Genomic DNA, 13,340 nt, shown 5'->3' on the forward strand with positions numbered 1-13,340 from the left:
TAAGAACTACTTCACAGTTAGGGCGGCTAGGATCTGGAACCAACTTCCAAGGGAAGTGGTGCTGGCTCCTACCCTGGGGGTCTTTAAGAGGAGGCTTGATGCCTACCTAGCTGGGATCATTTGAGCCCAGTTTTTTCTCCTGCCCAGGCAGGGGGTTGGACTTGAAGATCTACAAGGTCCCTTCCGACCCTACTTCTATGATATGATTCTATGCCAGTGCTATTTGTTCCCAGGGAAACACATGTTCCTGTTATGTATAAAACTCTTCAGCATAGATTTTTGTGTGTGCATGTTGGGGGCTGAAGGAGTCTCTAATTTACAATGCAGTGCCAGAGCACTTCTAGTGTCCTGGAACCCGCTTTTGCTTCACATACCACCACCTATTTAACAGTAGCCATGCTTTTTCTGCTTCAGGTTTAGCCTAACACTTAAGCTAACTCCTTACCTTCACTAAAATCCATATGCTATAAACAATTAATTTAACTTTTCTTAAAGCATTTTTGGGTAACAGTGTATTCCGTAAATATATTTTCCTAGAAAGTATGTGGTTTTAAATAAAACTTGACTTTTAAATTTTTTGCTGAGAGAAATCCACAATAGTAAAAACAATTTCTAAGTTCTGGAATTTAAAGTTAGATAAATTACAAGCATTTTATCTAGCTTAGTTAACATAGATTTCATAGATGTTAGGGCTGGAAGGGACCTTGTGAGATCATCAGGTCCAGCCCCCTGCCAAAGGGCAGGAAGTCAGTTGGGGTGAGATGACCCCAGCAAGCTAGGCTTCCAGGCATTTCTTGAATGTATCCAGAGTAGGTGCTTGCACTACTTCTGGGGGAGTCTACTCCAGACTCTGGAGACTTGGAAAGTAAGTTTTTCCTTATGTCCAGTCTAAAAGGGTCTTCCAGCAGTTTGTGACTGTTAGACCTTGCCTTCCCTTGGGGTGCCCTGGTCAACAGATGTTCTTCCAGTTCCTGATGCACACCCCTTTTATACTCACAGGCTGCCACAAAGTCCCCCTGAGCCTTCTCTGCTCCCGGCTGAAGAATCCCATGCATCTCAGCCTTTCCTGATAAGGCCTGCTCTCTTGACCTCTAATCATATGCGTGGCTCTCCTTTGAACTCTCTTAAACTTCTTCACATCCTTTCTAAATTGTGGAACCCAGAATTGGATGCAGTACTCCAGCTGTGGCCTCACCAAGGCTGGGTAAAGTGAAAGGATGACTTCTTGGGTCTTGCTTCAGAAGCATCAGTAGATGCAAGCCAGAGTTTATTTGCTTTGCCAGCTGCAGCATTGCATTGGTGGCTCATGTTCATCTTGTGATCAATCATGATCCTCAAGTCTCTTTCAGTCATGGTACTAGTGAATATAAAACTGCCGAGCCTATAAGTATGATGTGGGTTCTTCCTCCTGAGGTGGAGCACCTTGCATTTCTCTGTGTTGAATGTAATCAGGTTTTGATCTGCCCACCTTGTGAGCCTGTCCAGGTCAGCATGAATCCCCAGCCTATTTTCTAGTGTGACTTGGTGTCATCTGTAAATTTAGCCAGTCCGCTTCTGACAACCAAATACAGATTATTATGAATATATTAAAAAGTACTGGTCAGAGTACCAAACCCTGGAGGACACCATAAGTCACCATGCACCATGTTGACTCGATTCCATTGACTATTACTCTGGGTCTGACCACAGAAACAGTTCCCCAGCCATTAGACCATAAGGCTGTCAAGGCCGCAATTCCCCAACTTTACCATGAGGACATCATGGGAGGCCAAGACAAAGGCTTTTTTGAAATCCAAGAATATGACATCAACCACTTCTCCCTTGTCCATGTGATGCATCGCCTGGTCATAAAAGGAAATGAGGTTGGTCAGGCAAGACCTACCTGCAACAAAACCATGTTGGCTCTCTATCAGAATGTTGCCTTCCATTCACCTGTTGTTGATGTTTTCTCTGATAATTTTTTCCAAGATCTTTCCAGGGATTGAGGTCAAACTGACTGCCCTATAGTTCCTTGGATCTTTCTTCCAACATAATGGCCCTCGTTCAGTCTTCTGGAACCTGTCCCAAGCACCATGAGTTCTCAAATAACCTGGCCATTGGTTGTGCTCCGATGTCAGCCAACTATTTTAGCATTCTTGGGTGCATTCCATCTGGGCCAGTTGACTTGTGGATGTCCAGCCTCTCAAGCTGTTCCCTTACAAGATCTTTACTAATTATAGGCATATGATTGCCCTTACCCTGGTAATCCCTGGGTCCTGTCAGGCAGGGTGATCCCCTTGGGCTGGTGGAAAACTGATGCAAAGTAATCATTGAGAAGATTAGCTTTTTCTGTGGTGTTGGTTGTCAGCTGCCCCATTTGGATCAGCAGGGGTCCAATGTTGCCCCATTTTTTCCCCTGACTTCCCATGTATCTGAAGAAGGACTTGTTCTTGATTCCCATAGCCAGTTTGAGTTCAGTTTCAGCCTTGGCTTTTCTGGTGTGTTCCCTAGAGGTGTGGGCCAGTGCTGCATAATGCTCCTTAGTGGTATTTCCCAACTTCCATCCCCTGTGAGCTTCTTTTTTCAGATATAGAAGGTCCATTAGTTCCCTATTGAGCCAAGGGGGTCTCCCAGCCCTTTTGCTACCTTTCCTACAGGCTGGAATGGACTTCCTTTGTGCTTTTAGGATCGTGTCCTTAAGGAGTGACTGCTCATAATAGACTCCCCTCCCTGTTAGACTGTGATCTCTCTGGGTCTTGACAACCAATCTTCTGAGCTTGTGAAAGTCAGCTTTCCTTAAGTCAAGGATTTCTGCATTGCTGACTGATTTGCCAGCTTTGCGATGGATACAGAAAGTGATCAACTCATGATCACTGTCACCTAGCTTCCCTTTGATCCTCAGGTCGCTCACTAGATCATCCCCTTTGGCCAGAACCAGATCCAGCAGCGCCTTACCTCTTGTTGGCCTGTAGATTTCTTGAGTCAGATAGAGCTTGTCAGTGCAAGTGAGGAAGCTTTGTGACCAGTCAGGTTTGGCCGAGTGCTCTTCCAATGAGATGTCAGGGTAGTTGTAGTCTCCCATGACTTAACAGATAAATGAGTGAACATTTCCCTTATTACTGAATGAATTATGGCTTCAAAGAAATTCAATTACAAAACAATGTCCATAAAACACACTGGAAAAACTGAAGTGAAAACAAGAAAATATTTTGCTGAATTAAACCTCTGGTACAATATGCTTAAATAATGTTCTTGGTATGCTACTTGGTTTCTATAACTATTGTGCAGTTGCAAACAGAGGTGCCTGAACATTTTGATAAAGACTACCCTCTGGGACAACCTTTAATTGATAAACCGCAAGCATTTCCAGCATATATTATGGTTGTTGGTGAAGGCATTGTAAATAAGGCAGCTTAAATATATTCTACAAAAATAAAATATTTAATTGTGGAGAGAAGTCAGAATTCCGTGTGACCCTGAGTGTAAGCATCACTGATTTGAATGCTAGATTTTGTGCTCTCCCTTATCCAGCTCAAGAATTAAAGAATTTTATGTGACATTCCTGATGTGTTGATCAATAAAATGACAACAATCATTTACACTGAAAGTTTAGTGCAGTTCCAAGAATCTGCATTAACCAAGCTGGGTGGTTGTAGCAGAATCAATAGACAACCTCTTACTTAGTGAAGTGCATAAATGAAGTATGGCAAAATTTTCAACAGCCAATGAATATAGATTAAAAAAATAAAATCCATAAACAAGAATCTGTTCTGGAAACTATGCAATGAAATTATGTGTGAAAGTATAAAGCACAATAAAACCTTAAAAGTATGAAAGAAATCCTGACTTTAATTTTTATTCTTTAACTTTTTATTTACACTACTAGTTCACAGCCAGCACTAATTTTAAGTACTGCTGCAAAAGAGCTTTGTAAATTTACTGTCATGTGTTCTTGTGGTTCTGCCAGCTCCATAGTGTGATGTTATTTTAAATCCCTCCCTCTATTTCCCTACCCACTAATGGTATGTGGCATTTAAAAATTTCCTAACTAGCTCCTTTGCATTATGGTTTTGATTTTCAGTCTATCAATACTACTAGGAGTCAACTGCCTTTAATTTAGTACAGTAGATGAAGGCAACTGAACTTATTTTTTATTTATGATCTACCATGTTTGTGTTTATGCTGTAACATACCCAGTTGTTAACATGCTGCGGAATTCTAATTCATTTGCTTGTAATTCAGAAGGACTGTCATACAGCAGCTTAAGTTGAACCAAAAATTATTTAAAACATAGGTTTTAAACAGGGTACCTAAAAAGAGTAAATTGTATGTGATTCTGTTCAGTCCAATTCAAATAATAGCATATTTTATTGCTTTCAATTTTTTCAACTGCTTTGGATGTTCCTGAGAGAATTTCATGAAAAATTATGCTAAAATAGAATATAGGCCTACACATTTTTTTCTCTCTTTCCTTTCTTTAACAACTACCTACAGTATAACCTCTCCCAATAATCTAATTAAACACAGGATATTCTCATATATTAAATAATAACATGCAATTCAATATTCCTTTGTATTCATGTCTGATAAACCAGAATGATATTTCTAAAATGAACTATAATTATCAAAAACTACAACATCAAAGTGGAACTAATACACCTTGACAGGTCTTCATTTGGGATGTAATCTCTTCCTTGGAGTAATAAGAGCATTTCTTAGTCTGTCTGAGGGAAGCAAAAAACCAAAACTTCTTTAAAAAAATCTATAATTTCTGCAACCGGGAACTTAATTATTTTAATTAATTGATCTCATGAATGATTCTCATGTAAAGTAATTTGATCATTCCTCACTTTACTCTGAAAAACAGCTGCTTTTTTTTCTAATCACTGTACACATAAACACATAACTGTCAAATACAAACCACAGCAATGTGATAACTATATTAATGGGTGGTAGAAATCTCTAGTATTTGAGCTATTGGTTTTTCAGTCTCTGTTCTCTGTTTCTAATAAACTGGACATATTAAATGTAATCAGTTTATTAATTTTACATTCTATTTTTGATGCATTCCCCTGGCAAAAATTGATCATCTTAAATATTTGTGAAGTAAAAACGTAACAGCTCAAGATAAAAACAAATGTTATATGCCCTTGAACTCATAACACTGCAATAAGCAATTACCTAAAAGAAGTAAAGAAACCACCCACACTACAGCACTGTGGCTTTGTTCCTTATCTTCAAAGAACAAGCCACTTGCATCTGAATCAAATCCTTTAAACAATACCAGAACACTCAAACATCAAAGCACTTTCATTTTCTCCAGTTATTTAATTTAATTAGAGCTAATACAGACATGGATTTAGACAGTGATTGCTGTTGTAGAAAATCCTCAGGAAACACATTCAAGAAATTAATCAATTTTAGTTTTAATTTTGTAAAGTTTTATTCCTCTCTATACCTGACAGGAGCTCCTCTGCTCTGTGCAGGTTTCAGCAGGACTGTCACAGTGCTGTCAGTTTGATTCAAAGGTGTTTCCAGCTCATACGGTGGCATAGATGGTGCTAAAACAAACAAAACAAACAAAACAGAGGCAAAATATGCTCATTATTTCCATATTTGTTCGATTTTTTAATGAACTGTATCTTTACTTTAACAGTTTATTTAAAAAATGTGTCACTACATTTGATGCATTGGTTCACCTGTAAGTACTACTACCTCATGTGGACAACATTTAACACTGAAAAGCAAGAATAGTGACAGATTATCCCTCAGATAAGACCTGGACCTTGATTTTGGAAAGCAGAGTGTAGAAATGTTTTTTTTTCTAGAGATGTAGCTGACTGTCTAAGATAGAGTTAAGTCCTAACAGTGACAGAGTCAAGGCTAGACCCCTGGAAGGCTAGGCTAGTAGAGAGCCTGTTACTTTACTGTAATTAGTTTTTTTATATAAGTTCCTAGAAATAACAAAATGTTGCTTTCATGCCACAAGTCTCATCAAGCTACTGCAAACTATTACAGACAACAGCATTGTCACACATTCACTTGCAATGGTGGCAAATTATTGAAACGTTGTGATGTACGTGTTGGAGTCGTGGCATACGCTCATTTGCAACAAATGCAAATCACTGAAATGTAGTAACCTAAAGTTAGTACAGGAGATGCTTGCCATTTGCAGGGGATACATTCTCATATCCCCTGCGAATGGTGAAATCTGTGAATAAGGCACTGCATTCATGAACACCGTCTGCGTTCATGAATGCAGCGCCCCTGGAGGCTGGGGGCAGGGCACGGCTGCACTGGTGATGGTGGCAGCGCGGTGGTGGCAGTGGGAGTCTGGTGACGGCAAGCACGGAACTCCGAGGAGCTCCTTTAAGTGTATTTAAGATGCAGGTTCAGCATTCATGAATACTTGAAACCGTGAATGCCGAACCCACGAATAGCGGGTGTTAAGAGATAAAACTTGCCTGAAAGGGAACAAATCTTCAACAACCATAAGGCACTTAACACATGCTAAACTACTTGAATATACATCTGCTTGCATTTTAACTGCACTCAGTAAGTGTTAAATTGAACATGTGGCATCACCTTTAGTTGGCCTGAGAGCCACCTCAATTGCCTCCTCCAGCACAAGTTACTATGCTCAGTCAATAGCTACTACAAATTTCTGAGACAGGACTAACAGAGGACTCGGCCCTTTCTGATGGCTAGATCAGAGAGAAGCAGGAGCCATTTTGGCAGCCATTAACGTGCAGCATCTTCATGTTTTTATTTCAGGAAAGAAAAAGCAGCTTTGCTGCTTAGGAATAACACCGCTATTTTGGAGGGCTGATTTTGGGAGAAAAGATTTTTTATTAGACTATGATGGATCATTTTATCCATTGTTGCAATTAAGACAACTTTGTAGTTAAACATGGCAGCTGTTTTAACAGTGAATAGTAACAGTCCTCAACAGTTTTGACAGGAAATCAAGGATTTCTTATTCAACTGAAAAGGAAGTAGAGATTTAGAAAAATTAAAATCCAATTACCTCAACTGGAATTTGGCCAGCATGCAGCATTAATACCTCATTTGTTGTAGAAAGTACTATGGGATATTTACATTGTTAGCACTAAGAATACTGGTTTTACATCATACCAAAAAACTGTGACAGCAACAAATGGCCCTAAAGCTTCATACTGGGACGTTTGCTTGGCACACAGAATGAAAAAAAAAGTTCTACTACCTGAATCTTCAGCACTATTTCCCATAGCACTTTAAACAGGGGTTTTAAAGTATCATAAGGAAGGTAGGCTCAAGTCTCTTTAAATTCCATAGGACCTGTGTGGCTAACACCCTTAGCTCCTTCAAAAATCCCAGCCATAAGGCTTTCCTGGCGATGTTCCATAAAGCATTGATAAACCTAATCCTGGTTGGATTGATGACTGTGACCAGATGGGTTCCAAGTGGTGTTGGCTGTATGGAGCAATTTCACTTCAAAACATGTGTAATGCAATGTAAACTCCTAGAACTGTTCTCTATGGCTAGGGACAGGCATTACACATAGACTGGTTTAAGTGATCAGAAACTAGTTTAAACCTGTAACAGAACAGATATTCAGTGCACATAAACCAGTTTGATAATGGCTGAAACCAGTTTGAGATAATCCTGGTTGAAAAGCATCAGACTTAACTGATTTGGCTCAAACTGGTTTATGCAATGTCTGTCACAGAACCCTTGCTGGTTTAAGATAAATCAGACACCCCGAGCATGCTCTCTGGGCTGAGTGAGGCTCTCTGCTCCACACTAGGGCTGGCCCCTTACCTCTGCTCCCTCCCTCCCCCTCACCACTCCCTGCTAAACATGAATTTCCCCCTTCACTCTGCCCTGCAGAGAGGTGTCTGTGTATTAGCTAGCAGACCACATGCTGGCTACAATCCATGCTGAATCAACAGGCAGAATCAACAGGTAGCTGGTAATGTCCCTCTGTTGTTTTTTAATTGGATGATAAACACTGTTATCAATTCCCTGCTAGGCTAATCACAGTTTCCTGCGTGAGCCTGGCCACACACCCCTCAGCTCCATGTTGTGGAAGGAAGGGAGGGCTGCTCTAGCTCCCTCTGGCTTCTAGCCTGAGCCACTGCAGGCATATGCCTGCATTTCTGGGATGTCTGTCTGGTTACAAAACTGATTTAGCCTAGCCAGGTTAAACTAACCTGTAAAGATTGAATCAATTCAGGCTCAGGCTTTTTGAATGTCTGTCCCTAGCCTATATCTCAGTTCTTCTCTTCTCTGAATAGTACCTTCTTCCCATTCTACAAAGGCCTGGCTCTGCCAACCTAGTTCACACTTACAGTGCAAGCAGCCAGGCAAATTTCTTGCAAACAAAAGTTCTACTCAACATCATGGAGTAGAGCACTGGACACAGTCTTTATTTTCTGACACTAATGATATTCATGGCTTTTATTAAGAATGTTTCTTAGCTGATAATCATGAACTGAATATATCCCTACAATAGCTTGTATGAATAATATTTTCTAACTTCCATTCACTGTCCTTTCTTCAAGTAATTCATTGCTACATTTCTGAATAAAGCTTTCAATGTTGATCACTCCACAACAAAGGCAGAAAAGGTGACAATGAGAATATCAGGGAAACAAGATGATAAACAAAGTCCCCTGGTTAGCTTGCTTTACATTTTCCAAAAAGAGAAGACCAATAAAAAAATAACTAATGCAAGTTTTTATGAATATTCTTCCAAGACCACATGGCATCTGACTATTGGCTTAATTCCCAGAAACATGGTCAAAATATTGAATAGACAGAGTTTTCCATTATAGAACTTTGTAACATATTTGGTTATCCATCACGTATGTACTTTAGCATACGTAGTAGTATTGCATTCCATCAACCAAGAGGAATAAAATGTTCCTGTGCCTAAGACAGCTTTAAAATATTGTACAGAGGCTTTTAGAAATGCCATAGTCATCTTTCCCACTATCTGAAAACCACCCGTCTTCACATTCCTCTCTAATGCAGTTTCATATCCACTTCAGCCCAAGCATTTGTTAGGACAGCATGCAGCCTGGCAGTTCCCTACACTTTTTAAGCTAATGCTAGATGTTTATCATTTTTTGCTATAGTCTCAATTGTTCATGGCTCATTAAAGAGATTTTCCAGCACTGCTACTGTACTAATTTAGAATCGTGTCAAGGCTCAATGAGCTCTGAATGGAACCCTCAGCATCATGTCCAAAATACCCTATGCTAAAAGTTGCAACAGCTGTTAACACTGGCTCCACCCACATAATTCATATGGTTTTGTGGATGATAAACTGCAGTTCCAAACAAGAATTTCAAAGTAGGCATGAACTGATTGATTTTCAATCACCTGAAAGTTTTTCTAACACATTAGTGTGTTTCACTTTATCTAGCACTTTCAGGGAAAAAAAAAAACTTATTTTTTCTTTCTGATGAATGTAAAAGTTTGGTTTTTTTAAAGGTAAAGAAAAAAAAAACCCTCAAAAAAAAAAAAAAGCCAAGAGTTATGACCATAAGGGAACTGATACAGTCTTTAATTAAATACCTGATATTTTGGTGGTGAATTGACTTGTGATTGGAGGCCCAAACCCCTTAGCTGTGCTGGCTCTAATGGTAAAAGAATACGTGGTTCCAGGATTAAGTCCAAAAAAAAAGTAGTGGGTTTCATTTCCTAGCTTTAAGACTCTTCCACTTTGATTGGATAAATCTATTTCTGGATCAAAGGAGCTGACTGCCTTGTAGGTGATCTGCAAAAGAATAAGAAAGTTATAAAGCATCTCAAGGAGATGGACAAAGATTTCATCTTTATCCAGTAAACCCTTCTGATGTATGCACTGTCAGACATTTTATGATAAGCTATCTTACTCTCTTATACTCTTCAAATCCCGAATCCAATGAAGGGACATAGGGACTCAGCCAAAACTGTTATGAGTTATTACTTGTATAGATACAGGGACTTAGAGGCAGCTAGATTACAACAGTAAAGGATAGTTTCAGGCTTAATCTAATACCTTTAAGTTGTTGGCTTTCACAATGTTATTTTTTCTGAAGCCATATTACTGCTGGGTTTGAACAAAAAAGACAACTGGGAAACAGATAAGCAAGTGACAAAGGTATAGTTTCATTTCTGATCTTTTTTTAGTATAATTACACCTTGCTCTGAATAAGATTATCTTCACTAGATGACAAGGGGAGTTTTAGGTGAATTCTTCACAAATAAGATGACACTTATATTTGAGTCTGAAGCTTATGTATTATATTTGCTATGTTGTAAATTTTCAGGTAGTACAGTAAACCAAACTCAGCTCTTCAATTTGGGGAAAAATATCTTCAATAATATATGCAATCCAAATGCTGTATTTTTAGTTCCTTCCTTTCACTTTTTTTGTGTTCTCATTAAAACCTCAAGTCCAGAATAAAATGCTGTACAATTTTCTCGTAGTAAATTATTGACTTCTTCAAGATCTGAATTAACTTTAAAAAAGAACTCTCAAAAATAGTTAAAATGTAAAAATAACAACTCAATTTCCCCCTTTTAAATAGGTAGTTGTAGTTATAAATTTTCACATATTAACTTGAGCACCATTAGTATATAAAAGGATAATTGACACTCTCTGTTAGATTTACACCATATTATTATAATTAAGAAGACATCTGAAGCAATATTTAGATAGAGACATTTAAGCTTTGGCAAGGAACTTTTACTGTGTATATTAACTATGGGACTGTGAGACAGGTGCAGTATGCATCACTAACCCTTCTTAAATGATTAAATATTTGCAACTCCCTAACATCTCTAAATCAATGAAAATATATGTTTATGGGCTGCCTTATAAGAACAGAATCCTGGGCACGTGTTAGTGCCCAGGAAAACAGATCAATTCAAGACAAAATACAAATACATTTTTGTCAGGAGTTGCACTTGGATGAGGAATCTTTAAATTTTTCATGCAAGGACTGATCTAAAAAGCTTTCAAACCAAACCAACCCTCTTCATTTTTGTCAGGAGACAGAGACTGAGACAGAGCTAGGAAAGAGTTAACCAGCAAACACAGGGACTCTTAATTAGATTCCTCAATATCCCCTTCCAATTTCATTTAAAATGTAACCAGGAAGTCACAAATTCTGTGACCCATGTGCTAGCTGTTAATTATGTTTGTTTCATGAAATTTTGAATTGGCTATATGGCTATTGCACTATAAGGACCTAAATTATTCCACTATAAACAACCCATTCATTTAAAAAAAAAAAGAGTAGCTTGCTTGGTTACAATTACAATACACTGTTCCTGTATTTTTTCAGTATGCTCCTCTCCCCGTTTAGTAAAGCTTTATCTTCTCCAAACTGTCTTATTTTGAAAATATCTAAAAAACCTCCCACTGATGCAAATATATGTCTTGGAATGGTCAGGGGGCTAATTTAGAAAAGGCCATGTGGGCACTTTCATCGCTGTGTATGCAAGCTGACTCTTGGGAGGGTTTACTGGCTTTTTGCTTGTTTACAGTAGCACTCCTTTCATTGCTACCAACTCAGGAACTACACTGATGTAAGCAGAGTTGGAAGATGTTTCAGAATAAAGAACCTTGTGTAGACCACACTATACCAGTTAATACCAGACCTACATTTAAAGGCTCATTTTTATTTGCTGAGTTTTTGTTTTTCAAAAATTGTTGAAACCATTGGATTTGCAGTAGGGACTAGACCCTTGAATCATTTTTTGCTCTGCTTTGCACAATAGCAACCAGGAAGTTTCTCGCATAGGCACAGTGCTCCTGTGATACTACGAGTGCCAACCTCTGAAACCAAGCCACATTCCAGCAAAAACCTGCTGTGACATTCAGCTGGCCAGGTCCACTACCTACTTGGCATGTTTAGAAAGAACAAGACCTGAGGTGATTGAGTCAAACTGATAGTAGGCCTATGCATGTTCATGAAAAAAATCAAAGTAATTTTAATGATATCTGATTTCTACTGCGATTACCATCTTCTCTTTGATTGCATTCTTAATTAACACCTAGCATGAGGAGATATTCATGTTTTCTTCCCTTTGCACTAGTTTTTCACTGTTAAAGTGCTACTGGAGTACTTTGATGTGCAAAAGCTCTTCTGTTCCCAAACACTTTGGAAGGATAGTTAGGCTGTTAATTTCCTCTTTTTAACAGGTCTGTGCAACACCTCCTAGAGTTGATGTATACTATATATGTGTATTGAGAAAAGAGTTTCCCCTCAAGCTAGGTACAGACATTTGGGAGTGTTAGAGGGAAGTTAAATCAATTCAAAATGGCCATCTGATATCAGGTAAGTTGGGAGTGTTGGAGGGGGGGCAAGCGGGCTGGGGGGAAAATTCGGGGTTTGCCAGAGGATGGGTGGGCAGGCAGGTGTGATCCATGGGTGTGGTGGGGAGGCAAGCATGACCCATGGGGAGTTGCATGGGTCCAGGAGCATCTGGCTGGATCAACGCGGTTCAGTGTCTGCAGGCGGGCTTGGGTTATTTTTAGCCCTGTGACCCTCACTGGCAAACCTACCACATCCCTCCTGCCCCTCCCCCAAAAAGGATTTACTTGCTCGGCTCTGGCAGTGGCAAACACTAGCAAAAATGGCTGCACCTGGAGCTTTGCAGGATGGGAGTTGAGGGGGACTTGCAGGGGGGCAAAAAACAGCTAGGTACAGGCAGGGGCAGGGGAGGGAGTAAAAGGTACAGCCCCAGGAATGGGGCCAGTGGCTGGATTTCCCAGCCCTGGGGCTATACAGGGAAAGGGTACAGAAGTTCCATGCACCAGTTTGACCTAAATGAAGTAAGTTTCATATGACATTGATCCTGGTTTATCTTAAACTGGGATCTACAATTTCTAAACCGGTTTGTGTTCATGGAATGTCTGTACTGTTACAGGTTTAGATTGATTTCTGGTTGCTGAGACCAGGTCTTTAAGTGTAAGGTCGGCACCAAGACAAGCCAATTTTAAATCGGGCGTCCATTTTGAACCTGATTTAACATCCCCAAATGTCTGTACTTAGCCAAAGAGTGTAAATTTCTCAGCAATCAGGTTATATATGTGTGATTTTAAGCAGGAACTTTTTGCTAATGTATGTTTTGTACAAATAAGACCTAAGAATCAGCAAAGTAACAATATTTATTAACTAACTATTCTGACATGCAGTTGTTTGAGATCGTTCACCATGGTTTAAGGTTAGGTCTATCAAAGCCAACTCATACATTTCCATAACATTTTACCCCTTCATAATAACTCAGCCTACAAAACTAAATCAATAGTTAAAAGCATTAAACTTTTTTTCTTATATCTCATTTGGAGCCTCTTTTTTTTTTTTTTTTTTCATTTTAAAATT

At 39.2% G+C, this 13,340-nt stretch overlaps 1 protein-coding gene across 6 annotated transcripts in view; it reads right to left on the reverse strand.

Annotated features, from left to right (window-relative positions):
* PTPRM (protein tyrosine phosphatase, receptor type M) overlaps positions 1-13,340 on the reverse strand; it is a 939,848-nt gene that overhangs the window by 367,022 nt on the left and 559,486 nt on the right. For all 6 annotated transcript variants that reach the window (XM_019525569.1, XM_019525591.1, XM_019525577.1 and 3 more), the window contains exons 10-11: positions 9,541-9,742; positions 5,438-5,540 (exon numbers count right to left, since the gene is read on the reverse strand). In XM_019525569.1, coding sequence (XP_019381114.1) covers positions 5,438-5,540; positions 9,541-9,742 — 305 coding nt within the window. The remainder of the gene's footprint in view (positions 1-5,437; positions 5,541-9,540; positions 9,743-13,340) is intronic.

This window comes from Gavialis gangeticus, unplaced genomic scaffold (genome assembly GCF_001723915.1).
Source record: "Gavialis gangeticus isolate Ggan-Ray unplaced genomic scaffold, GavGan_comp1, whole genome shotgun sequence".
NCBI classification, from domain to species: domain Eukaryota; kingdom Metazoa; phylum Chordata; order Crocodylia; family Gavialidae; genus Gavialis; species Gavialis gangeticus.